The 23,364-nt window shown below is 51.4% G+C and overlaps 3 protein-coding genes across 10 annotated transcripts; 1 reads left to right on the forward strand and 2 right to left on the reverse strand.

The window, feature by feature from the left end:
* Positions 1-564: 564 nt before the first annotated feature.
* Positions 565-14,115, forward strand: VPS4A (vacuolar protein sorting 4 homolog A). Of its 6 annotated transcripts, none has more exons than XM_032612185.1 (11): positions 570-757; positions 4,219-4,330; positions 4,431-4,578; positions 5,840-5,898; positions 5,996-6,115; positions 6,731-6,887; positions 7,464-7,612; positions 7,976-8,057; positions 8,278-8,497; positions 9,549-9,689; positions 10,175-11,035. In XM_032612185.1, the coding sequence occupies exons 1-11, from the start codon at positions 737-739 to the stop codon at positions 10,274-10,276; spliced, it is 1,311 nt and encodes a 436-aa protein (XP_032468076.1). In that variant the 5' UTR covers positions 570-736; the 3' UTR covers positions 10,277-11,035. The 6 variants fall into 6 exon arrangements, with proteins under 6 accessions (XP_032468074.1, XP_032468073.1, XP_032468078.1 ...); XM_032612184.1 differs by having other exon boundaries at positions 571-757; positions 5,837-5,898; positions 10,175-11,038; XM_032612183.1 differs by lacking the exons at positions 9,549-9,689; positions 10,175-11,035 and adding an exon at positions 8,669-9,539 and having other exon boundaries at positions 565-757.
* Positions 14,067-16,037, reverse strand: PDF (peptide deformylase, mitochondrial). 3 transcript variants are annotated; one of them, XM_032612190.1, is made up of 3 exons: positions 15,424-16,037; positions 14,788-14,844; positions 14,476-14,616 (listed from the first exon to the last, which is right to left on the reverse strand). In XM_032612190.1, exons 1-2 carry the CDS (start codon positions 16,016-16,018, stop codon positions 14,837-14,839), a joined length of 603 nt encoding a protein of 200 aa, XP_032468081.1. In that variant the 5' UTR covers positions 16,019-16,037; the 3' UTR covers positions 14,476-14,616; positions 14,788-14,836. The 3 variants fall into 3 exon arrangements, 2 of the variants coding, with proteins under 2 accessions (XP_032468080.1, XP_032468081.1); XM_032612189.1 differs by lacking the exon at positions 14,788-14,844 and having other exon boundaries at positions 14,067-14,616; XR_004346812.1 differs by having other exon boundaries at positions 14,788-16,037.
* A 125-nt stretch (positions 16,038-16,162) lies between these two features.
* On the reverse strand, positions 16,163-23,315 carry COG8 (component of oligomeric golgi complex 8). Its single transcript, XM_032612177.1, has 5 exons — positions 22,788-23,315; positions 21,330-21,537; positions 19,722-20,549; positions 17,434-17,602; positions 16,163-16,655 (listed from the first exon to the last, which is right to left on the reverse strand). Exons 1-5 carry the CDS (start codon positions 23,282-23,284, stop codon positions 16,378-16,380), a joined length of 1,980 nt encoding a protein of 659 aa, XP_032468068.1. The 5' UTR covers positions 23,285-23,315; the 3' UTR covers positions 16,163-16,377.
* Between the last annotated feature and the right edge of the window lie 49 nt (positions 23,316-23,364).

Consider the following 23,364-nt stretch of genomic DNA (forward strand, 5'->3'; position numbering starts at 1 on the left):
TATTGGTTTTTTAAACATGCTGAACTCAATGAATGTGAACAACCAATCTGTTCTGCCTAAGTTCACCTGGGTAGAGCCCCCAGCTTTGGAGGCCTAAGAAAATCACTTTCCTAAGGAGAAAACTAGTATAAAGCAAAACAGAATTGGCTTCAGACAGCGCCACCGGCCTCATAATAACCCGTTACCAGGGACTGAGCCCCAGTGTGGGGTACACTGTTTACATTAGCTAGCTCATTCATTTTCTCCGAAAGGCAGACAAGGTAGATACTAATTATTATTATACCCTATTAAACATCAGGAACCCAAAGCTCTGGGAAGTCAGGCTTATTGTGCGAGTAAAAACTGCCCTATAGGTGCTGTTTTATTCAAAGTGGGATCCAGGACTTGAGGATTCCATTCCGCTCTGCTTCTGGCCCCGCCCCCTCGGGCCCCCAGTCCCGCCCCACCCCCGACACGCCCCTTACCCCGTCCGGGCCCTAGTCCCACAGCCAAGGCGGGGAGCGGCGCCTGCAGTGCCGGTCGTGACCGCCGGGGGGCAGCCGCGCGGCTCGGGCCCGACCGCTCTGGGCCGCGCTACTCGCTCGCCCTCGGACTCAGCTCCCCTGCGAGCTGCCACCCTGCCCGCGCCCAGCGCCGACCCGCCGCGGTCCCCGCGCCGAACCAGCTCCTCGGCTCTCGGGGCCGGACCGAGGCTGCAAGCAGCGCCGCGGGGTGTGGGGCGGACCCAGGAGATGAAATGACAACGTCAACCCTCCAGGTACCTCGGCGCGGCGCGGCCCGGCCCGGCTTGAGGAGGCCGAAGGAGGCGCGGCGGGGCCTGCGAGCGGGCAGGCGGGCGGCCTCCTCGGAGCCCCGGCCTCGCGCCCCCGCCCCGTCGCCCTGTCGTCGCCTCCGCCCGTTTCTCTTTTCTCGCGCTCGGAGCCGAGGGTCGCCTCTCGTCCAGAACGCCCGGCTCCCTCGGCCGTGCAGAGCCCTGAGGCCGCTACATGTAGCCGGCGCCCCGGGACTGCCCTGGGGATCAGCCTCACCCGGGCCTCACAAGCGACACTCGGGAAGCTTGGGCCCGCGGTCGGGCCGCTGGCTTCCCCTCCTCCTCCTCCTGCTTCCCTTCGAACAAACCCCCGCTCCTTCCACGGTCTCCGATTTCCTCTTCTCGGCCAAAGACCCTTCATTCATTCCCAAGATCGCGTCGGGTGGTGCTGGGGTGGCGCCACCTGGATGCATGACTGACCCATCCTCCAGGTGCTGCTGGCATTTGCTGGGCCGGAAAACAGAAACTGTTTTGCCTCAGACCTGAGCTTGAATCTCGGCTCTGCCACTCACTAGCATGTGACCTTGGGCGCTCGTTAGCTGATCTTGGAATCTCGGGTTTTCCGTCAGTAAAGTGGGGTAATACCCTGTATAGGGTTGTTGTGATAGTGGTTCTAGATTGAGTAGGTCAGGTAAAGCATTCTTAACACATTGTTGGTTACATACTAAGTGCTCATTAAGTGATGACAGACACAGTGCTTGGGGGAGTTAGGCAAGAGGTCATGGAAGAAGAGGCATTTGGCTGGGTGGTCAAAGGATGGGGGGGCATGCAGGTACCTGGAGGTGGAGGAGGAATGGTTACTCCAGGTGGACAAAAAGAGAGGAACAGGAGTGGAATACAGTGGGGTACTAAGCCAGGAATTTGCTGGAGTCCAAAGCCAAGCCCCACCATCCACCAGCAGAAGCTGTTATCACACGGGTCGACAGACATGGCCTGCAGATCTCACCTGCCCAGTTTTTATTGGGCTTGTGAGATAAGAATGTTTTTTCCTTTTTTTAGAAGAACAGCTTTATTAAGATATAACTCACATGCCATACAATTCACCTATTTAAAGTGTGCAGTTCAGTCCTTTTAGTATATTTATAGTTGTGCAACCATCACCACAATCACTTTTAGAACACTTTCATCACCCCCCTGATCCCTCTGTTTCCCCTAACCCTAGGCAAACACTAATCTACTCTCTGTCCCTATGCATTTCCGTATTCCGGGCATTTCATATAAATGGAATTATATAATATGTGGTCCAGTGTGACTGGCTTCATTCACTTAACATCGTGTCCTAGGTTTTTACGTTTTTTTTGTTTTTTTTTTTTTTTGCGGTACGCGGGCCTCTCACTGTTGTGGCCTCTCCCGCTGCGGAGCACAGGTTCCGGACGCGCAGGCTCAGCGGCCATGGCTCACGGGCCCAGCCGCTCCGCGGCATGTGGGATCCTCCCGGACCGGGGCACGAACCCGCATACCCTGCATCGGCAGGCGGACTCCCAACCACTGCGCCACCAGGGAAACCCGGTTTTTACGTTTTTAAGTGTCTGAAAAAAGGGATATTTCATGATATGTGAAAATCATGAAATTCAAATTTCAGTATCTATAAATAAAGTTTTATTGGAACACATCTCTGCTCATTTGTTTACATATTGTCTGTGGCTGCTTTGGGGCTACAAAGGCAGAGTTGAGTAGTTGCAACAGAGATTGTATGGCAGGAAAGTCTAAAATATTTACATTCTGGTCCTTTACAGAAAGTTTGCCACCTCCTCTGTTAGCACATCTTTGTTACCCTTTTCTTCCATCCTCATCCTTTGGCACACCTGTTACCAGAGATTCAGCAGGGCTGGTAGTTTTATTTGTCACCTTTCCATGCTGTTATGCAAAACTGTTCGTCTCCAAGTTGCAACTCAGTCCTCTTGTATGTGAAAAACTCTTTATGGTTGCCAGAACAACTGAATATACTCTGAGGTGCAATAATTAGAGTATCTAGAAGGAGGGAGGGGATGGGCCTGCCTTGCCATGTGAGAGGCAGAGCATACCTCGAGTATCGTTCTGAACCCCCCTTTCAAAAGGACAGACCCAAGCAAAGTGTATAGAGTGGAAAAGTCCAAGGAACTGGGGGTGTGTGTTCTGGAAACTAGAAGCCACTGGTGATGGGGGCACCCCTTTCATGTCTATCTGGAGGAAGGGCCTCGTGGAGGAGAGTAGACACGTGAAGCTTGTGGTTAAACTAATTATGCAGGAAGGTTCAGGGTGCCTAGCCATTATCTATTTGTAAGTATTGTAGGGAGCTGAAGCTTGAAAACAGTAGCCAACACTCACCTTTCCTCATCTCTTCAACCTGGTGAGTTTGTTTTACATCAGCCTGGCCTAATCTATCCCAGTCTGTTTGTTCTGTAGCACTCCCTGTGTCTTTCTGAGACTTCTTATTTTCAGATGAGAAAGGGCTGCACAGATGCCCAGGCCCTGCCAAGAGCTGGTCAGGAGGCTTATTGTTCACTGTGGACGGAACTATGTGTATACAGTGGGTTCTGCCTGCCTGGTGTCTAGTGCTGTATCAGCCTGCAGAGAATAATTCTGGTAGTGCTTCCCAGGTTGGTAAAGCTGTGGTTTCTAAAACTGGATATGTAGTCGTGGGGCAGCTGCCTGAAAGATCCAGCATGCTTTAAGTTCAGGGCAGAGTACAGGGCTACAGGGTTTAAAGGTTTACAGAGGCTCTCACAGAGTTCTTAGGAGGTTCCAGAGGATCGCTCCCCTCCACTGGCAGCTCATATATGCCTCTGGAGTAAGCACACACTTTTCTTCCTGGATCTACTGGTGTATCGAATCACACATCTAAGCATCCCTTCCCCAGGTCTCAACTTTAGGGAAACTGTCTTCTCTTTTCAGCCTAGAGAAGTGAGTTGGGCCAGTAGAAAGAAGCAGAGATCCCTTTAAGTCCATCTCATAAAACTCTTGGGTCGATGGAGGACTTTCCTAGCTGGCTGGCTCCTCTCTGGCCCATGAGGTCAAGGGCGGTTTCTGGCCTCCATGCTGAACCACACAGCAATCAGTTGGTTCTGAGGTTTGCCCTGTTGCAGGCTCTCAGTCCAGGTCTATTTCTCTTTCCCCCAAAGCTGTGAAATAGAAAGTGAACTCTCCCTTTGAGCCCTAACCTGAGATACATGATCAGGCTTCTGCTTGACTGAGAAGGAGGTTGCTTTTAACTGTATGAGTGTATTGTGAGAAGGAACGGCTGTCTTTTAAAGCTTCCTTTCAGGGCCTTTCTAGTTGATGTTGGACAAGTAGGCCAACATAAAGGTCTGTGACTGACAGAGTCCCGGGCCTGGCAATATCTCTTAACAGTGTATTCCTGCTGCCTGGAACCCAGGGGCTTTCTGGATCTCTTGGGAAGCACTGGGTTATATGTTTTGCCTTTCCAGAAAGCCATTGATCTGGTGACAAAAGCCACAGAAGAGGATAAAGCCAAGAACTACGAGGAAGCCCTCCGGCTCTACCAGCATGCCGTGGAGTATTTCCTGCACGCTATCAAATGTGAGTCCCACATGGGGTCCTCCCCAGCCGCAGAGCCCCTGCGAGAGGAGGGCGGGCACACGGGGGCTCGCAGGGGCCCCTACGTGGTTCCTCTTTGCAGATGAGGCACACAGCGACAAAGCCAAGGAGAGCATTCGAGCCAAGTGCATGCAGTACCTAGACCGGGCAGAGAAGCTGAAGGATTATTTACGAAATAAAGAGAAGCATGGCAAGAAGCCAGTCAAAGAGAACCAGAGCGAGAGCAAGGGGTGAGTATGGAGGAGCAGAGGACCTGGTGGGGACCAGAGCCCCCACGAACAGGTGTCTGTTTCCTGTGTCGCCGTCGTCTTGGTGCTGATGCTGCTGTGGACTTTCCCGGCACCTTCCTTTTGGGAAATTCTATTCATAATAGTGATAAAGCCTGCAGCTGCCTTCGTCAGGCACTTTACAGGAGACTTCCACTTATCAATACATCATCTCATTGGATCTGTATGGAAAAGCTGTGGGCAAGGTGGGGAGCCAGACTCTGAGGATCTAGCCCAGCTCTGCCACTTCCTAGCCGTGTGACCTTGGACAAGTGCCATGACCCTCCTGGGCCTGCACGTTCCTCATCTGTAGGAGGAGGAAGGTAGTGGGACTTCCCTCCTAGTGTTGCTCTAAGGAGCAAATGAGACGATGCCGGTAAGGCTTGGAGCGCAGTAAGGATCGAATAAATGTCAGCTGCTGTTTTTCTCATCTTCATCTGACAGATATGGCAGCAGACTCAGAGAGGTTCAGGGATGGCCACAGAGCTGGTACTTGATGGAGTCTGGACCCACACCCGGGGCCTCTGTTTCTGACTTTAAAGCTGTGTTCCCTCTACAGCCTGTCACCTCCCATCTGTGTTTTGAGCACAAAGGCCAGTGGTGTCCTGGAGGTGAGGGGAGGGTGCCCAGTTGGGGAGTAGGAGAGAGGAAGGTGGTGTGTCAGCTGCCTCCCCAGAGTGGGAGGCCCTGCTCCTGGATGGAGAGGACACGCCTGTGCTTAGACTGCCCAGAGTGCGAGACACACTGAGGTAGGGGCAGGAGGGCAAGCACCTTCAGGAGGGCTGGAAGAGTTTTAAGGATGGCAAGTTACTTATGTCCGAATAGGGATTGGCCCTGGAGGCACAGCCACTTGCTGTCCTGTTTTGAGTCCCTATGAAAGGCCAGTAACAGCTCCAAGTGCTTGCCTGGCTGCTCTTGAAGTCCAGCCAAAGCACAGGTCCCTCACCAGCCTTCTAGAGAGGACACATGCCACGATTCTTATGCCCTTGATGAAGAAGCGAGGGTGGGTTATGAGAGTGGATCCTGGAGGATCCAGAGGGGAGTGCTGATGATGTGTGGCCCCGACGTCCCCGAGGTGCCTGTCTGTGGGTCTCTCACCACTGTTGAGCAGAGAAAGCATCTTTTTAGCACCAGGCTGGCAGCCAGAGCCTGGCCTTGCTCTGAGAGCCCCCTTGCCAACTGCCTCTTGCTCCAGCCTGTCATCTTCTGTCTCCTTTCCCAGCAGCGATAGTGACAGTGAAGGGGATAATCCAGAGAAAAAGAAATTGCAAGAACAGCTGATGGGTAAGAGGCTTGAGGCCTGTGGTGATGGGAGGGGGACGTGGCAAGGAGCCCCTGGTGAGTTGGGCTCCAGGTCGAAGGCTCTGCCCTCATCTTGCAGGTGCTGTCGTGATGGAGAAGCCCAACATTCGGTGGAATGACGTGGCCGGGCTGGAGGGGGCCAAGGAGGCCCTCAAAGAAGCTGTCATTTTGCCAATTAAATTCCCACACTTGTTCACAGGTAAGAGTTGAGCCACTTTAGGCCCAGATGCAAAAATATCAGGCTTCTGGGAATTCCCTGGCGGTCCATTGGTTAGGACTCTGTGCTGTCACTGCTGTGGTCTCGGGTCAGTCGCTGGTCGGGGAACTAACATCCCGCAAGCCGCGTGGCATGGCCAAAAAAAAAAAAAAAGAAAAATCAGGCTTCTGAGGCCACCAGCTGAGGGCCCCCAGTATGAAGGTGTCCAGGTGGCAGATGGTGACTTGGCTCCCTTTTGCCCTTAGCAGGCAAGGGCCCAGGGCCTGCTCATCACAGTCATCTACTCCTTAGCTTCTCTTCAGTGTCAGAAACACTTTTGTGGCTAGAACTTTGACTTGACCATCTCAGTGGTAGGCAGGGTCAGGAACCAGTGCCAGCCAGTGTCACTTTGCCAGGTCCTGGGAGTCATGAGCCAGGGCTAGGATCAAGCCCTCGGCAGGTGATTTAGTTCCCTTTGCTCCTTTGCTCCTAGAGCAAAGTTGTCATGTAGAACTTTTCATTTCTGACTGTGTTTACCATGACTGAGGCCCCTCTGCTTTTTTCTGTTCCCTTTCCCCAGTCAGGAAGAAGCTTACTTCAGTTCATTCTTTCTCGTAGGCAAGCGTACCCCTTGGCGGGGAATACTGCTCTTCGGACCCCCTGGCACAGGGAAATCCTACTTGGCCAAAGCAGTGGCAACGGAGGCCAACAACTCTACCTTCTTCTCTGTGTCCTCCTCAGACTTGATGTCTAAGTGGTTGGGGGAGAGTGAGAAGTAAGTCAGCCGCCAGGCTCCACTCTCCTGGCAGCCCTGGCAGCTGCTCGTGGTCCAGCTTCCCTGCCCTTGGAATCACCTCCCAGAGGAGCCGCTGTGGATGGCCGGGAAGAGTAGCTGGGAGAGGGGTATCTTGCTAGCTCGTCAGGTGGGACACAGTCCTCACAGAGCCAACGGAGACTGGAAGGGAACTTGGGAGCCATAAGTCCTCATGAAGGGAAGGGAAAGGCGCTCACAGTAACTGGGTTTCAGCTGAGTGTTCTCTGTTGGGGACTTTATACAGTTAACTTATTCCCCACACCGGCTCCCATTTTGCAGATGATCAAACTGAGGCGGAGAGGAAGGGAAGTGACTTGTCCTCAGACCAGAGCTAATGAACGGGGCTGCCAGGATTTGAAGTTGTTGCCAAGGCTTGCTCTTCCTCTCAGTGCAGTGCTGCCAGAGGATCTGTTACCACTATTTTTTCTGTCGTCTCAGCCTCTCCGAGGGAAGGGCAAGAGGAGAGGTGGTGCCTGGGACCCCGGCTGGGCATGTGTGCAGGTGTCTGGATCCCAACCCTGTGTCTCACCCTTACAGGCTAGTCAAGAACCTGTTTGAGCTGGCCAGGCAGCACAAGCCCTCCATCATCTTCATTGACGAGGTGGATTCGCTCTGCGGATCCCGCAACGAAAATGAGAGTGAGGCCGCCCGAAGGATCAAAACGGAGTTCCTGGTCCAGATGCAGGGTGTGTGCCAGTCCTGGGTCCCCTCCCTGGTTCTCGTCCCCCCCTAAAGCCAGCCTAGGGCGTCATTATTTAGCTGTGGCTGGATCTGACTGTCCTTTCAGTGGAGGGGATATCAGAGAAGCAATTCTTAGCTCCTTCTCATTGAGGAGAGGTTACTGCAGCCTTGGCTGGCCACCTCTCCGCCCCTCCCAAGGCAGGCAGGGCTGTAGGGCTCTTCACCCAACTAAAGCCAGCCGGGTTCCTGACGGTGGTGTCACAGGGACAGCTCCAGTTCAGGACGCAAAGTCCCTGAGGTCCTTCCCACAGGTTCTGACTGATCCTTGCAGGTGTTGAGTTGGCGTCTGTGTTTCCCTTTCTCCACAGGGGTGGGGAATAACAATGATGGGACTCTGGTACTTGGTGCCACAAACATCCCGTGGGTTTTGGATTCAGCCATTAGAAGGAGGTGAGTGTTCCCCAGTAGGAGCCAGGGGCCGAGATCTGTCTCCAGCCGTGGTCAACCTGCTGCTGGCAGCAGGGGGTGCAGCCTGACCCCGTTTCTCTGGCGGCTTCTCCGTGTCTGCAGAGCCCTTAGTGAAGCCGGCTTCTGGAGGGCCCCCCGAGCCTCTCCATTGAGACCATCCCACCATCCGCTCTCAAGTCGTGCCATGTGCTTGTCTCTCTAGGTTTGAAAAGCGAATTTATATCCCATTGCCGGAGGAGGCTGCCCGTGCCCAGATGTTCCGGTTGCATCTGGGGAGCACTCCTCACAACCTCACAGACGCCAACATCCACGAGCTGGCCCGGAAGACGGAAGGCTACTCGGGCGCAGACATCAGCATCATCGTGCGGGATTCCCTCATGCAGCCCGTGAGGAAAGTACAGTCAGCGACACACTTCAAAAAGGTGAGTGGGCCAGCAAGGAATTGCTTAGAAAGTGTCAACAGGAAAGGGGATATTGGCTTTCTGGCTGCTTGGGTGACACATTTTGGGTCTCCTGGGGAGCCAAGGGTAAGTGCATGGTGAACTCTCTGACTCCAGGGGCTGGGGTTACACCTGCTTCCACCTCCCCTGCAGTTCTGGCTGGAGGGCGACCATCTCAGATTGTGTGATGCTAGAGGACAGGGCACCGTGACTGTCACCTCTGCCACCCCTGCAGTCAGCACTGTGCTGATGCGCGTGGTAGACCCTGCTGCATGTCTGAAAGCAGTGGGTGCAAAATCACACACCATGAAGAGGAACTCCATTCACGCAGCAGATGTTTGTCAGGTGTTGCCGAGGGTCCTACTGTGTGCTTGGCACTGTTCTAGGTGTTGGGGAGACACTTGTGACCATAGCAGACAAAAATCCCTGCCCTACAGGGCCTCGTTTCTAGTGGGGGAGACAGACAACAAACAAAATAAAGACTCATTTCTTAGAGGGTAATGAGGGGAAGATGGAGCCGGGGAGGGAGGTCTGGTGTTTCTGAGGTTTGGAGGAGGTGTGGGTAGGTTTCACTTTTAAAGGATATGCCACACTGGGTGACACTGAGTCAAGAGTTGAATGACGGGAGGGATTGAGCCTTGGGGATATTTGGGGAGATGTTGCCAATGGAGCACGCAGCCTTCGGTTGGAAAAACATTTTGATGTCACTGCACTTGTGGTGAGATTTGATGGAGTTGATGAGGAAGAGGAAGCTTTCTAGGCATTTGGGCCACAGATTGAGATTCCAGAGAATAATAGCTGGAATAGCATGCTGATCACGAACCTCTGAAATCAGACTTGGAGCCACACTGACTGCTCAGCCCAAGGGTTTGAAGGAGCCCATCAGTCAGATCAGACTGATGATCTAGAAACCCAGGCATTTGTTCATACCATGCTATTACCTTCTGCTCAGGACTCAGAAACCTGAGTCGTCCCGCCCCTTCCCCAAATGCCATGGGGCAGCCCCTCCAGCCAAACTCCTGTTTGGTTTCAGGTCTGTGGCCCTTCCCGTACCAACCCTAGCATTATGATCGACGACCTTCTGACCCCATGCTCACCAGGGGACCCAGGGGCCATGGAAATGACTTGGATGGATGTCCCTGGTGACAAACTCTTAGAGCCTGTGGTTTGCATGGTAAGTGGCCAGCTGGGAGAGAGGACTACACAGAGCTTGTTTTGTACACAGAAGGAACCAGTAAATGTCTGTCAGCATGGTTTGATTTGGTGCAGTTGCATAGGCAGCCTTTCATCTGACTGTTCTTGGCCTCTCCTTATCCTGGTCTTGCCTGTTCTGTGAGGCAAGTGTTTGCCATTGGGCCTGGTGTGGTGGGCGTGCAGTTGGAAAAGAGCTTCTCATATGAGTTAAGAAATAATGGGAACTTAGATTCTCTCAACCGGAAGTAGGCCATCTGGAAATGACATGAGCTGCCTCAGGAGGGGAGCGTCCCTACCCCAGGAGGCCTTCAGGCAGAAATCAGGCAACGGGAGTTCTGCATTAGGGGCTGGGGCGTGACCTTGGCGGCAGGGCTTTTCCCACCCTGGACTGCATGGGGTTGAGACTAAGGCAGGCTGAGGCCCTGGAGCCCAGCCTCCCTCACCCACAAGCACTTGTCTTTGCAGTCGGACATGCTCCGGTCTTTGGCCACCACTCGGCCCACCGTGAATGCAGATGACCTCCTGAAAGTGAAGAAATTCTCAGAGGACTTTGGACAGGAGAGTTAAAACCTTCTTCACATGCGTGATGGTGAAGGTGGGAGTTGATTGGGGTCAATCCATGGTACTCCCCATGGCAGTGGCCAGACAGGGCTCCAGGGCTTGTCCTAAAGTCACTACAGCATCCCCTCTGCTGTCTGGCCATCAGCTGGGGGAGCAGGAAGGAAGGGCCTCCCCGGCCACGGAGACGCAGAAGCACATTCGGCACCCAGTGGAATTCTGGCTCTTCCTGCTTCCTCCTCCTCCTCTTCTGGATGCTCACCACCTCCTTGTCCTGCCCCTCCATGGTTTTTTTTTTAAACCATTTTTTGTTCCCCTAAATTAATGCTGCTTGGATTTTCGTCTTGTTTATAAATAAAGTTAAGATCTGCCTGAAGCGTCAAGGAGCGGAAGCAGCCCGTGCTTCGGGCTTGGTGCAGCATACCTTCGGAATGGCTGGCCAGAGCCCCGCTGCCCATCCCTTCCAGACCCAAGTTTTGCTCCATATGAACAGAATGGCTGATGCCCTGGGTCCCCAGCCCCGGCTCTGTCTGTAAAGGCCAAGAGTAAAGCCAAGCTATTCTCTCTCTCCGGGCCCTGTGTCCTCCCTGCAGGAGAAGAGGATGGTTTTTGTGAGCACAAAGCTGTATAGATGAGAACGAGTGAAGGCAGTCAGTCGGGTTTCCCTGCTGCCTTTTCTTCCCTCTGAATGTGAGAACACTGAACCCGGCCACTGCCCCCGGGTCCCTGTCCTGGAAAGGGGCTAATAAATCCTTTTCCTTTCTTGAGCCACCTGAGTGATCTCATCTTTGACTCTTGTCTGGGGCTCTTTGAAGGCCACACTTGCTTCTACTAGAAAGATCCTCTGGGGTCTGCTCCCTTTTCAGTGGAGTAGCAAGTAAACAGGAACGTCACCAGCTGCTGCAGTTTCCGGGCCTGTTCTCCAGTCAGGTTCACGAGGCCTTTCTTCCCCCAAGGCCTCAGAAGTGCGGTGGGGGTGTTTAAGGGACTTGGGCGATTCTTGTTGTTCAGCCTACAGATCAGGGGCTGCAAACTGGGAAGCCTGTGGGCCAGACGTGGCCTGCAGTTGTGCTTTGGTTTGGTCTGCTGCCAATATTTAAAGTCAAGTTGACATAAAAATTTAGATCTCTGGCTTCTGAAACAGTAGTTTAGGGAACGCTGGACCTGAATCCCCATGAGGCAGCCTATCAGCTGCAGCTGAGCAGGGCCTTTCTTGTTCATAGGAGGACTGTGGTCTCCAGCTCACGCGTCCCCACCTGGACTGCCTCACTCCTTTGCATTTCCTGTCCAGCCCCTGTGGCCATTTGAATCTGTGACTCCTGATAGTGAGACAGCCAAGGCTCCAGAGCTAGCAGCCCTGGAAGTGCTGTCTGAGGGGCAGCAGAAGCAGCCTGGCATCTGGTTGCTGTAGCTCTCCTTCCACTCCAAAACCTAGCATTCTTCCTCTGTATCTTCAACCAGAATGGTCCAGAGCTGATTATGTGGCCCCTCTTGATCTTGTTAGCTTTGCACTGTGGTGTTTAACTTTTGCTTGGTTCCTTGAAGGCTTAGGCCCAGTGTTCCTCTCCTATGCTGGTGGATCAGCAGGCCTGACCTCCAGATGTCACTGTGGCTGGGATCTTTGTCACTCACTCAGGAGCTCCCCTATTATATTCTTGATTAGTTATGTGCCTTCAGCCGCCAATTGCTGGTCTATAAACCACCCCCTCCTTGTACTGCTTCATTTTAGTTAGTTGTGTCTGGTTACCTTTACTTAAATCAGAAGGCTCTTGCCTTTTTTTTTTTCTTAACCTGCTTCCTTATTTCTACTGCTTGAACACCTTGGCAAGTCACAGGGGTTAGCAGAAACTGTAGGACTGCTGTGGTTCATCCTCACAGCTCTAGTCACAGCTTTCACAGCTGCCCTGCCTTTCCATTTATCTCTCTACCACCAGTAACAGGGCAAATGAATGTTCTGTTCACTACTGAGGCTGGCACGGTGGCTATGCTCAATGTGGCTAATATGTGCAGAGGAATTTCCTTCCCTAAGCGCTTGCTCTGAAATTCACTTCCTCCCTACCTGGGAATTCTGTTCTAAACCTTCTGCCTACATTGATTTTCGCTGTGGAAGTTGACTTCTACAACTTTTATTAGCTCAAGGTGCTGATCTGTGTGGTTTTGCAGCTGATAATATCTGGCCAAGGTGGGAGAGATTTTCTTTCTTGTAAATGCAAGAATTTGTTGTCTTTGGGTTGTAGTGTCTTGGGCTAGTTGATCAAATCCTTCCTTGTATGTGGATTTGGTTACAACAGTAAATTTCATATATTGTCAGCAGCGTAGTCTCAGGCTTTCTCCACAGTCCACCCTGGGCAATCATTTACTTTTAGGCCTTGATTCAGGAAGCTTCAGGCAAATACTACTGATCTGCATTACAAAGGCATTACTAAGGACTGTTAACCGCAGAGCCTGTAAGGAATCTTCAGAATGTTTTGATGCCATCCTGCAGGAGCTTCTGAACAGTGTCCAATAGAAAGGAGGCTCACTGAATTCTAACTTTCCTAAGGATACGTGTTTCCAGTATACGTGAGAGCTCACTACAGATTCCCAGGTGGCTGAGTCTCTGTCCTCACCTCAGGGCAGTGCTGGGCCCTGTTTCTTTCTGAAGTGTGATGCACAGAGAGCCAGTTCTCTTTTGCTTGGCCTCACAGGCCCCCAGGCTTGGCTGTTTAGAGAAAGCCATGGGGGAAAATGGGTCTTTCCTGGGGTCATTTAATTAACTACTGTTTAAAACACATTTTCTCTAAACAACTTACTGGACTTCTTACTCTATGGGTACTTGGATTTTGAGGACTTTGGTAAGAGTACCTGCATGGCAAAACTCAACATAAAAATGAGGTAAGACAAGTATCAAAAGAAATGAGTTCCTTAACCTCTTGACAAAGCTGTGACAGAATCTTAAAGCTAAAACACTGGTCACCATGATGCTAATTTATTTTTTTCAGAATAAGTGTGCTGACGAGGAAGCACAAGTTCTGCTTTCTGTTTCTGCCCTAATTGTGACAGGAAGAGGCTCTTTGCTCCTTCTCAACTACAGGCATCCCCCACTTTTTGTAACTTCACTTTACACTGCTTTGCTTTTATGAAAGACCTATATTAGTACCTGTTTTCACTAACGGAAAGAAATTTGAAGAGGATTTTCACTTCTATGAAAAAGGTGAAAGCTGAAACAGCATTCAGCTTTTGTTTTGCAGTGAGCCATTATAGAAGCAGCACGCACTCAGAGCTGCCAGAGTGGCACCGTCAAGCTCCTTACCTGGGAGCTGCGCTCAGCATCAAGCCACCACAGTTTTGAACTGTATCTGTGACAATCTGTGCTTTATCTCCATTTATTTTGTGCATCTGTTAGCAAGATGTGTCCTAAGGTAACTGCTTCTTCAATTTATGCTATTTCAGCTTAGGAAAGGTTTCATCAGAACACTCTTCTTTCAGATCGTGGGGAAACCTATATCACCCCTCCCCCAGCCCTGCTCCATGGCCTCCATCCAAAGAATGAGCCAAGTACCAGCTGCCTAAGAGATCTCAGCAGAAAAGTCTTCCCCAGGTCTGTTAAAGGTGGAAAGCAAAAGCTGGAGACCTAAACTGTATCTGAACCTGTTAAAATGTATGAATACTCAGTTACGTTAATATTGTCATTGAACTGGGGACATTCTGTCCTGTGTTTTACTTCCACAGGCAAACTGGTATCCAAAACAAATGGAGACTATGCAGGTAACACACTTGAGCCCTTTGTAAATGTAAGAACTTGGTGAAGACGATCAACCACAGCCTTAATCCACATTTTAAAACACAGCTTTCAGGTGTTTGGGGACTATATTATCTAATCTTGGCTTTGGGAACAGATGATACAGCTCTTCTGAAATCATGTCTACTGAGAGTGGCTATTTACTTGCCCCTGCCCCATCTTTATCTCCATACAAAATTGCCAGGAAATGTCCACTCCTTCAGGGGAGTTATTTTTCTTCTCAAGTTGAAGGCTCATTTCAGGGCAAACATTAACATCTTCCTCCAACTCAGGAAGGCATGCTTTGACAGGCCATTGTTTTCTGTCGGAGCAGAGCCAATACCAAGGGGATGCCAGGTAAGACATGCCCAGCTTAAAGCCAAAATGTTTGTGTCTTGGTTTTCAGGGTCCTCAGATGCAGCAGGAAAGCTTTAGTCATTCACCTCCATCCAATGGATGTTTGTAAATGTCTTGCTGTCCATTTTGTCAATGAACAGGCAGCCCTGCAAGTGGTCCATCTCATGCTGGATGATGCGGGCTGCCCACCCACTGGCCTGCCACACCACCTGCTCTCCTCCGGGGTCCATCCCTGAAAAGGAAGGTACAGCCTGGGTGAGGACATGCTGAACTGCATCATTCTCAACCTACTTAGCCTTTCCTTGCCCCTGGCTGTTCCTATTTACAAGAGGCAATATCAGAAGGGAATGCAGACGGCAGCCCCTATGCTTCCTAGAAAAGAAGTCTGAACTCTGTCTCTTACCAAGTATTCAGCCTGGTTCCCAACTCTGACGAGTAGGTTGCTGGGTTCGCTATGGGGCTGAAATGAGAAATGATCTTCCCAAGTGACTTGCTCAAGAGGAACAATCATCCCAACCCCAGCAAAGAATCACACTCTGCAAAACATACTGTGGTATGACAGGTAATGGCTTATCACTTTGGGTTAGGCAAAGCTGGGTTCTACTTCTCCCATTCCACGTGACAGATCTAATTGGCGCAGAAGAAAGTGTGTGTGTGTGTGTGTGTGTGTGTGAGAGAGAGAGAGAGACAGAGACAGAGAAACAGGCACAAGGTGAGTGACAGGGCAGAGGATGTGGTGTGAGCTAACAGGGGAATCAGGCCACCCTCCCAAACCCCAACCCCCCAACCCTGTGCCCCACTTGAGCTGGCTCTGCTCTCACAGGCGCCTCCTGCCCCATCGCATTGCGTCAGTCCTGAATTTTGTCCACTCCAGGGTCTGCTCGTGGGTAGGTAGGTTCCGCTGATCAGCCATCAACATGTCTACGCTTTAACTGGAACTTTGCGGAAACCGTTTCGTGGGATCCGAGGCCGCCGCCTCCGCAGGTTAAAGGGGAGCACGCATTTACCTATCCACCCCAGGGACCCCACCGCCCCGCACCTGAGATCTGTACCGCCTGGAAGCGGGGCACGCAGGCCAAGAAGCCGCTGATGCTCTCGCAGCCCTCGGGGAAGGTGACCAGGCGGCTGTCCAGCACACGCAGGCTGGGGTTCACGAACACGCGCAGGGGGAAGGTTTCCATCTGACGGGCCTCGCGCACGCGCGGCGCGCATGCGCGGAAGAGCGCCTCGGGGAACTCGACCGCCAGCACCTGCAGCGGCACTCCGAGCTGCGGCGCACTCAAGCCCACGCAGCGGCGGCGCCGCATCACCTGCACCAGCCGCTGCACCAGCTGCTGCAGCTCGGGTCCCGCCAGCTGTGCCGGCTCTACCGGGGCCGCCACGGCCCGCAGCGCCGGGTCCCCGACCTGGCACACGCGCGGGTACGGCGGCTCCGGCGCTCCCTGCACCAGACGCCGCACGTAGCGCCAGTAGGAGCGCCGGCGCGCCGGGCCCTCGAGGCCATCCGGGGGGTGGCTGGAGCTGCAGGCCCGGGCGCCGCCGCCCGCTACCCGCTCTCCCCACTGCAAGACCGGCCTCACGCAGCCACGCGCCCGCAGCCACCGCAGCAGCAGCCCAGCCCCCAGCTGACCCATGGCGCGTGAAGCCTAGCCACCCGCCCGCACGCGTCCCTCGCCGGCCCCCGTAGCCGAAGCTCCCGCCCCCAGGGACTCCGGGAAGTGCAGTTCCCGCGGGCCTTCCGGGAACGCCGGCGCCGCTCACGCTTCGCAGCCTGCCTCTGGGTGGCGTCCACCAGCTTTATTATTTAATTCCATTTCTAATAGTTTAATCAAGCATTTACAAGAATATCCAGGAGGTTCTCCCATTAATTATGCCTTCGCAGCCTCTCCCACGCGCGGCAACTCCCGTTCCCACCGGGCCCTGCAGTAAGTAAGCCCCTCGGGCTCCGGGGCCCCGGTACCCGCCGCACTGGCCCAGGCGCAGAGGGCGCCTGTCAAGTGCCTGCACTAGGCTCGTCGGCTGCCTGCGGCGGTCCCACGGATCCCACCTCCTGTTGCCCCCCGTCAGGGAAAGCCGGGGTGACAGGTTCGAGGACTGGCCCCTCGGCTGGGGGTTCTGGCGCTGGAGCTGTGACCTCGGGGACTAGCACCTTGTCGTCTAGACAGAAGGCCATCTCTCTCTTCGGCAGGATACAGGCCAGAGGCTCCTGGACGACGCTGACGTTCACATGCCCCAGGTTTCCGTACTTGGAGAGCTGAGTGGGTGGAATGCCTGGCCCAGATGGTAAAGAATAGAAGTGGAAAAAGCGTTTAATGAATTTAATTATGTGTCACAGGTAAAAAAACAAAAACAAAAAAACACTTATTAGAAGTAACGAACACAGTTACCATATTTCAATACAATAAAAATCACCTTTGCGATATGGGACAGGCACCTATGCAGTAAAGCCAGACTTTGAAAGTAATGGGAACAGCACAGTGCAGGACGGATGGAGAAAAAAAGCACCAGGAGAGCCTCAGCAGGCACTGGCTTCCCTGGACAGGCCCAAGGAAAAGCTGGGGGAGCAGAGAGCAGCCACTCTGCTAGTGGGATCACTGGCCCACTACCCTTTGGGAAATTGTGCCTCCCACACCCCCTTCACAGGCAGAGAGAGAGGGGGCATAGGGAAGGGAAGGTAAATTCTAAAAAATATTTTAAAAACACCATCTGTAAACATTTAATGTCAACGGAATCATACATTATGTGGTTCTTTTGTGACTGGCTTCTTCCACTTAGCTAGATATAAACATAATGTATGATTCTGTTGATATGAAATGTCCAGAAAGGGCAAATCTACTGCAACAGAAAGATTAGTGGCTGCCAGGGACTAAGGGCAAGATTGGGGAATGACCACAAATGAACACCGGGGATCTTTCTAAAACTAGATGGTAGGAACGGTTGCACACCTGTGTACACTTAATAAAAACCTTGAATTTTACAAATAGGTGAATTATTTAGTATGTGAATTATGTCAATAAAATAGTTTTAGGAATCTTTTCCCTTCTTTTACCTAAGGTCTGTGCCATCTGAGCTGGAGGAAAAAGGACTTGGAGACAGCGATTTAAATAAGGAACGAGGTCTTCCAGGAAGACAGTGCAGAACTGGACGAAGAGCTCTTGCTCCCCACTGCTGAAGGCAGCCTCTTCAGCACGATGGAAGGCCAAGATTACTTTTGTTACCTAAGAGACAAGGGCACCATCAATCACCGAGTTAGTCTATCACCATCAGCAGTATATAAAGCTAGGTACAAATGTGCACCCCTCAAGTTTTCATGAAGAAAGTTGTTCCAAACCGTACATATTATTATCTTGTTTAAATTCACAATTGTGGTCAATCTTCACAATTCTGTCACTTCACTGATGTATTTCTTATCCAACTAGTTTTATTACTAGTGCAGTTTCCAGTTCCAGTGGAGGAGCATCATGAAATTATACACAGAATACATTGCTTTTGGCTCCCATGGGAGATGGACCAGAACTATGGTGGATCCAGGAAGATGAAGCAACACTATAAAAGGCTTCTACTGAGTAAGGCCTCTGAAGTTCCACAATGCTAGAACCACTAGAAAATTGTAAAGGAGGAAAAAATAGAGCTGGAAAAGAAGTTCCACACACAAATAACAGCCTAGCTGACATTACAGGCAGGGTCACAGTGACAGGGTTAAGAACATAAAGTCTGGGGAATTCCCTGGCAGTCCAGTGGTTAGAGCTCTGTGCTTTCACTGCCAAGGGCCCAGGTTCAATCTCTGGTTACAAGCCAAGAGGCACGGCCAAACAAACAAATAAATAAATAAATAACGAACATAGACTCTGGTGCCAGAGTCACCAGAGTTCTGGGCTCAAATTCCAGCTATGCCACTCACTGGTTCTGTGGCCTCTAAGTGATTACTTAAGCACCCCACGCCCTCTGTGCCTGAGTTCCCTCATCTATAAAGTAGGGCCAGCAACAGAACCTAACCTGACAGGGTTATGAGAATTAAGTTTTAATATGTGTAAAGTATGATAAATTACGTGGCATGAAGTAAGCTCTAGATGAATATTAGCTAATTACTATTATCTGAATTTCACTGACCCTAAAAGGCTTCATTGCTCATGCTTCCTTGTTTTTTTTTTTTTTTTTTTTTTTTTTTTGCGGTACGCAGGCCTCTCACTGTTGTGGCCTCTCCCGTTGTGGAGCACAGGCTCCAGACGCGCAGGCTCAGCGGCCATGGCTCACAGGCCCAGCTGCTCCGCGGCATGTGGGATCTTCCCGGACCGGGGCATGAACCCATGTCCCCTGTGTTGGCAGGCAGACTCTCAACCACTGCACCACCAGGGAAGCCCTCCTTGCTCTTTCTTACAGGAGGACATCCACAGAAAGATTTTATACAACCACATCACAACTGCCACCTGGCTGACAGCAACTGTAAGATGTCGTCAATTACAAGAAACACCCAATATCTAAAGATTTAACGTGTAAAAATGCACCATACTCGGATATTAGCAATATTGGTAGTATTACTTGTATTAGGCAGAATTCTAATATGGCGCTTGTAATCCCCGCCCCCTGGTATCCACTCCTTTGTGTAATCTCCTCCCCTTGAGTGCAGGCAGAATCTGTGACTTGTTTCTAACCCACAGAATATGGCGAAGGTGAAGGATTTGGCCGTTTTAATTAACGTCCCTAACTGGCTGATTGAATTAATGAAAAGGGAGGTTATCCTGGGTGGGCCTACCCTAATTAGATGAGCCTCTTAAAAGAGGGTTGAGGACTCCTCTAAAGGAGACTTAGCAAGGAGAGATGCTCTCCCATTGGCTCTGAAGAATCAAAAAGCCACACTGAACTGCCTATGGAGTGGGTTGGTCTCTAGGAGTTGAGGGCCTCAGTCCTACAACTGTAAGGAACAGAAATCTGCCACTGTGAGTGAGCTTGAAAGGAGGGGACCCTGAGCTCCAGATGAGTCCACAGCCTGGCCAACACCTTGACTACAACCTTGTGAGCAGAGGACCAACCCATTTAGGCTGTGCCTGGACTCCTGACTGACAGAAACAGACATGATAAATGTGTGTTGTTTTAAGCTGCTATGTTTGTGTGAGTTTGTTATGCAGCAATAGAAAATCAATATATTACTGAACCATTACTACAGGTGAGACACTTCATGAAAGGAGACTAACCAGAGCTTTTCAACCAGAAAAACCTCTAAAACCACACTAAACCGAAGTCAGCAGGCACCACTGTCACACAGACTGGTTTATTACAAAAGTCTGGCCACCTGTTACTAAAGGAGGCCCCAGAAGAGAGCCAACAGTATGTGCTCACCTTGGCAAGGGCGTCTTCCAGGGCCGCAGTCACATCCTGCGCCAGGGCCATGGGGCAGCAGAGGCGCAGATCATTGAAGGCGACCAGAATATTGTTGAGGAAGCAGGCAAGGGGTGGGAAGTCTAAGAGCACCATGGGTGGCTGCAGGGTCCCCGGCTGAGTGACTGGAACAGCAGCAGGCAGGTTACTGCTGCTCAGGATGGCTGGAGTTGAGATGAGGGTGTAGGAGTTCATTTCATCCTGGAACTTCTCGACCGTTTCCTGAATTGCTTTCTGGAAAGTGCTGATAGCCACTCGCTGGAAAACAGGAGCTAACTGACCCCGGAAATCAGCCCCTACCCGGCTAAAAGACAGTCCAAAGTACATGCACTGGCCCAGCAGAGAGTCCAGACGGCTGCCTATCCCTCGGTTAAGGTCAGTCTCCAGCACCTGCAGGAATTGTGAGACTTTCTGCAGCACCCAGCCATGGAAGATGGCACTCTCATTCACGGTGTGCTCGCCCGTGGCAGGGGGCAGCAACGGGTCCTCGTCTGAGAAGATGGCACGGTACTGGGTGATAATATCGAACAGATGGACACGGCAGGCCTCGATGGTTTTCGTGATGTGGAAATAGGGATCATCACTGGGGATGGCAGTCAGGATAGAACGGAGCCAAGCATCTCGGGCCTGAAGAAACTTGACCCTCAACTCAGCCTCGGTGAAGACATCCATTTGCCGTAAGAAGCCAATGACACGGAGGCAGGCAGGGAGCTGGATGTTCGTCCTCAGTTGTTGGATCAGCTGGCTCAGCATCAGCTGCATGGACTGGCGCACTTCGTTCACAATGCCCTGACGACACAGGGGGTGAGTCACCACGCTGGGAAAGACACTCCCTGGAACCCATTCCACTAACCCTGAATACTGCAGACCAACATTCCCACTGCTGTCCTGACATACGAAGTAGATTTCCTAAAACTGATGCATACAGGTTCACCAGCAAAGGTTTGGTTCACTGCGGCCTACGGGCCCCGCCTGGTTCTTCTGCCCTTACCTGCTTCCTAATGCTCTCCCCTTGCTCACTGCAATCCAGCCAGAATGGCTATCTTTATACTTCAAACACTCCAACTTCTTCCCTCCTTAGCCTGCTACACTTGTTCGTACCACTTTCTGGTTGGCTCTCCCCCATCTTCATGTGGCTGGCTCCTTCTCGTCATCTGGGTCTCAGCTTAAATGTTACCTCACCAGAAGAGCCTTTCCTGACCACTCTACCTAGAGTAACCCACCTTAGCCTCCTGCCCCATTCCCTGGTTTATTTTGTTAAGATACTTAACACTATCTGAAAGGATATTATTTATTTATTTGCCAACTAGCAGCTTATGAGAGCCAAGGCCTTGTCTTTGTTCACATTGTACCCCCAGCATCTAGATCAATGCCTGGCACATGATTAATATTTATCAGCTGACTGAATAATGAATGTATGTTTTATGATCAAGCCTGCCTTCCTTGCAGAAACTGATGTGAAAAATGCAAGGAGTTTCCCTAAGGTTTCTGCCTAAACGGTCAGTGATGACCACAGAATTACTGATCACAAGAACATCAGCTTGAGTCCTCTCTGGGCAAGTTGGCTACCTGGATGACAGGGATGGAGGAGTATTTCCTTTCCAGTCGGCGTACGTAGGCTGCAAGCTCCAGGGCCTCTTCATAATAGCTGTTCCGGACACAGGTGTCCATGAGCTGAGGGATCTCCAGGATTTCCAGGATTTCTGTGTGCCGGTTTAGAGTCAGGGTGTTCATTTGGCGATTGGAGCTGATCTCCTCAGCCTCTTTCACAAAATTCCTAGTAACAATCAGGAGTACATTGGTGGTTCACTGCTCTGCATCCAAGTCTTCGCTACAAATACCAAGCACTTACTATGAACTGAGCACTGGGCTGATTTATCTGATTTAATCTTCACACCAACCCCATTAGATAAGTACTTTTACCCTTGAAATTTTAATCCCAGAGATTTTAAGCAACTTGTCCAAGATCACACAACTAATAAGTGATAAAAAGATTTGAACCCAGATCTGCCACTTAACAAGTTGTAGCAAGGTACTTAGGCTCTCTCAACTGTTTCTTCATTGGTAAAATAGTAACAGGACCCACCTCCTAAGGATGTGAGGATTAAATGAGATGATGTGTATAAAGCATTTAACATAGGACCTGATATGGAGTAAATGTTCCTTTAATAACAGCTATTCTTATTATTTTCATAATGCCCTAACTAGCCTAGAACTACAGCCTTACCCCCAAGTTCCCTCAGCCTCTTAATCTCCTATGCTATGGTCCAACCTCAGCTCCTGCTAGTCTCCATTTCTTCTCGGTAACTGCAGACACCTGCTTTGTGAAGCCCTCCATCTATTCTAAGGGATTGGAAGAGTATGAAAGCTATTTTCAAATATTCAAAGACTCAAAAGAAAACTTAAACTTTTATCACGAAAGACTGGAAGGCAGAATTAGGGATAATGGATTAAGGGTCGAGGGAGGGAGAATATGGGTCAAAAAGGAAGATTTTTTTTTTTTGGCTGATGATTTTTACTGTCCCCAAACGGGAGGATTTCCTTGTCAGCCTCCTATCAATGAACGGTTTAGAGCAGATGACCTCTGGTCCAAGCTGTTGTGTGTACATGTGTGTTGTGTGTTTGTGTTGTGTGTATAGGTTTACATAAATATGCACATATGTTAAGCTGACAATTGTAGAGTATTATGTCAGACCCAATGATAAGTGCTTTGCATGGATTCTATTTAGTGCTCACAACAGCCCTATGAGAGAGGGACGTGCTGCTGGGTTCCAATTCTGGCTTCGAAACTTACTAGCTGTGCCCTGGGACGGTCACTAACCTCTGTGTCTTAACTTCCTCATACGCAAAATGCAAATAACAATACCTACCTCGAAGGCTGCTGTGCAGTTTAAATGGATTAATGAAATGCTCAGAGGAGAACCTGGCATATGGTAAGCGCTATCTAAGTGTTAGCTATTTCTATCGTCGTAAATGATAGCGATTACAGGTATTAAAAGCCCCTTTATAGCACCGGACCCGCCGCACCTGCAGCTCTGTTGGAAGCTGGGCAAGCGGTCGAGCAGGCGGCCAAGCGACTCCTCCACGTCGCCAAAGAGGCGGTGGATGCGCTCGGTGCACTCGGCGCCGCGGATGAAGGTCTTGTAGTTGGCGAAGGCCAAGTCGCGCGTCTGCTGCAGCAGCTGCGCTCGCTCCTCGGCCAGGCGGTCGGGCTCGCGCCGCAGCCGTTCCAGCCCCGAGCCGCTCAACTCCCTGAGGTAGCGGCCCACGTCGGGCCGCTCCCGCCACTGGGCCTCCGGGAAGCGGTCCCGGAACAGCGACGCCAGGAGCCCTTCATCCTCCACCTCCCCGAGAGCAGCCGCGGTGGCCGTCGCTGTGGCCGAGGCCTTAGTCGAGAGCGGGAGAGTCGCTGTTGCCGCCATCTTCTCAGCAGCAGCGTCACTTTCCCTCCCGCTCAGCGAGGGCGCTGACTCCGTAGAATCGAAAGCAGCCGGGGCGTACTTCCGGTCTCTATGGTTTCTCATCAGGCCCGCTTTCTTTCCCCGATAGTCGTCCAGGTTACGGGGCGCTAGCGTGGGGAAACGACTGGAAAGCAGCTAGAGAG

This window comes from Phocoena sinus, chromosome 19 (assembly GCF_008692025.1).
Source record: "Phocoena sinus isolate mPhoSin1 chromosome 19, mPhoSin1.pri, whole genome shotgun sequence".
NCBI lineage: Eukaryota > Metazoa > Chordata > Mammalia > Artiodactyla > Phocoenidae > Phocoena > Phocoena sinus.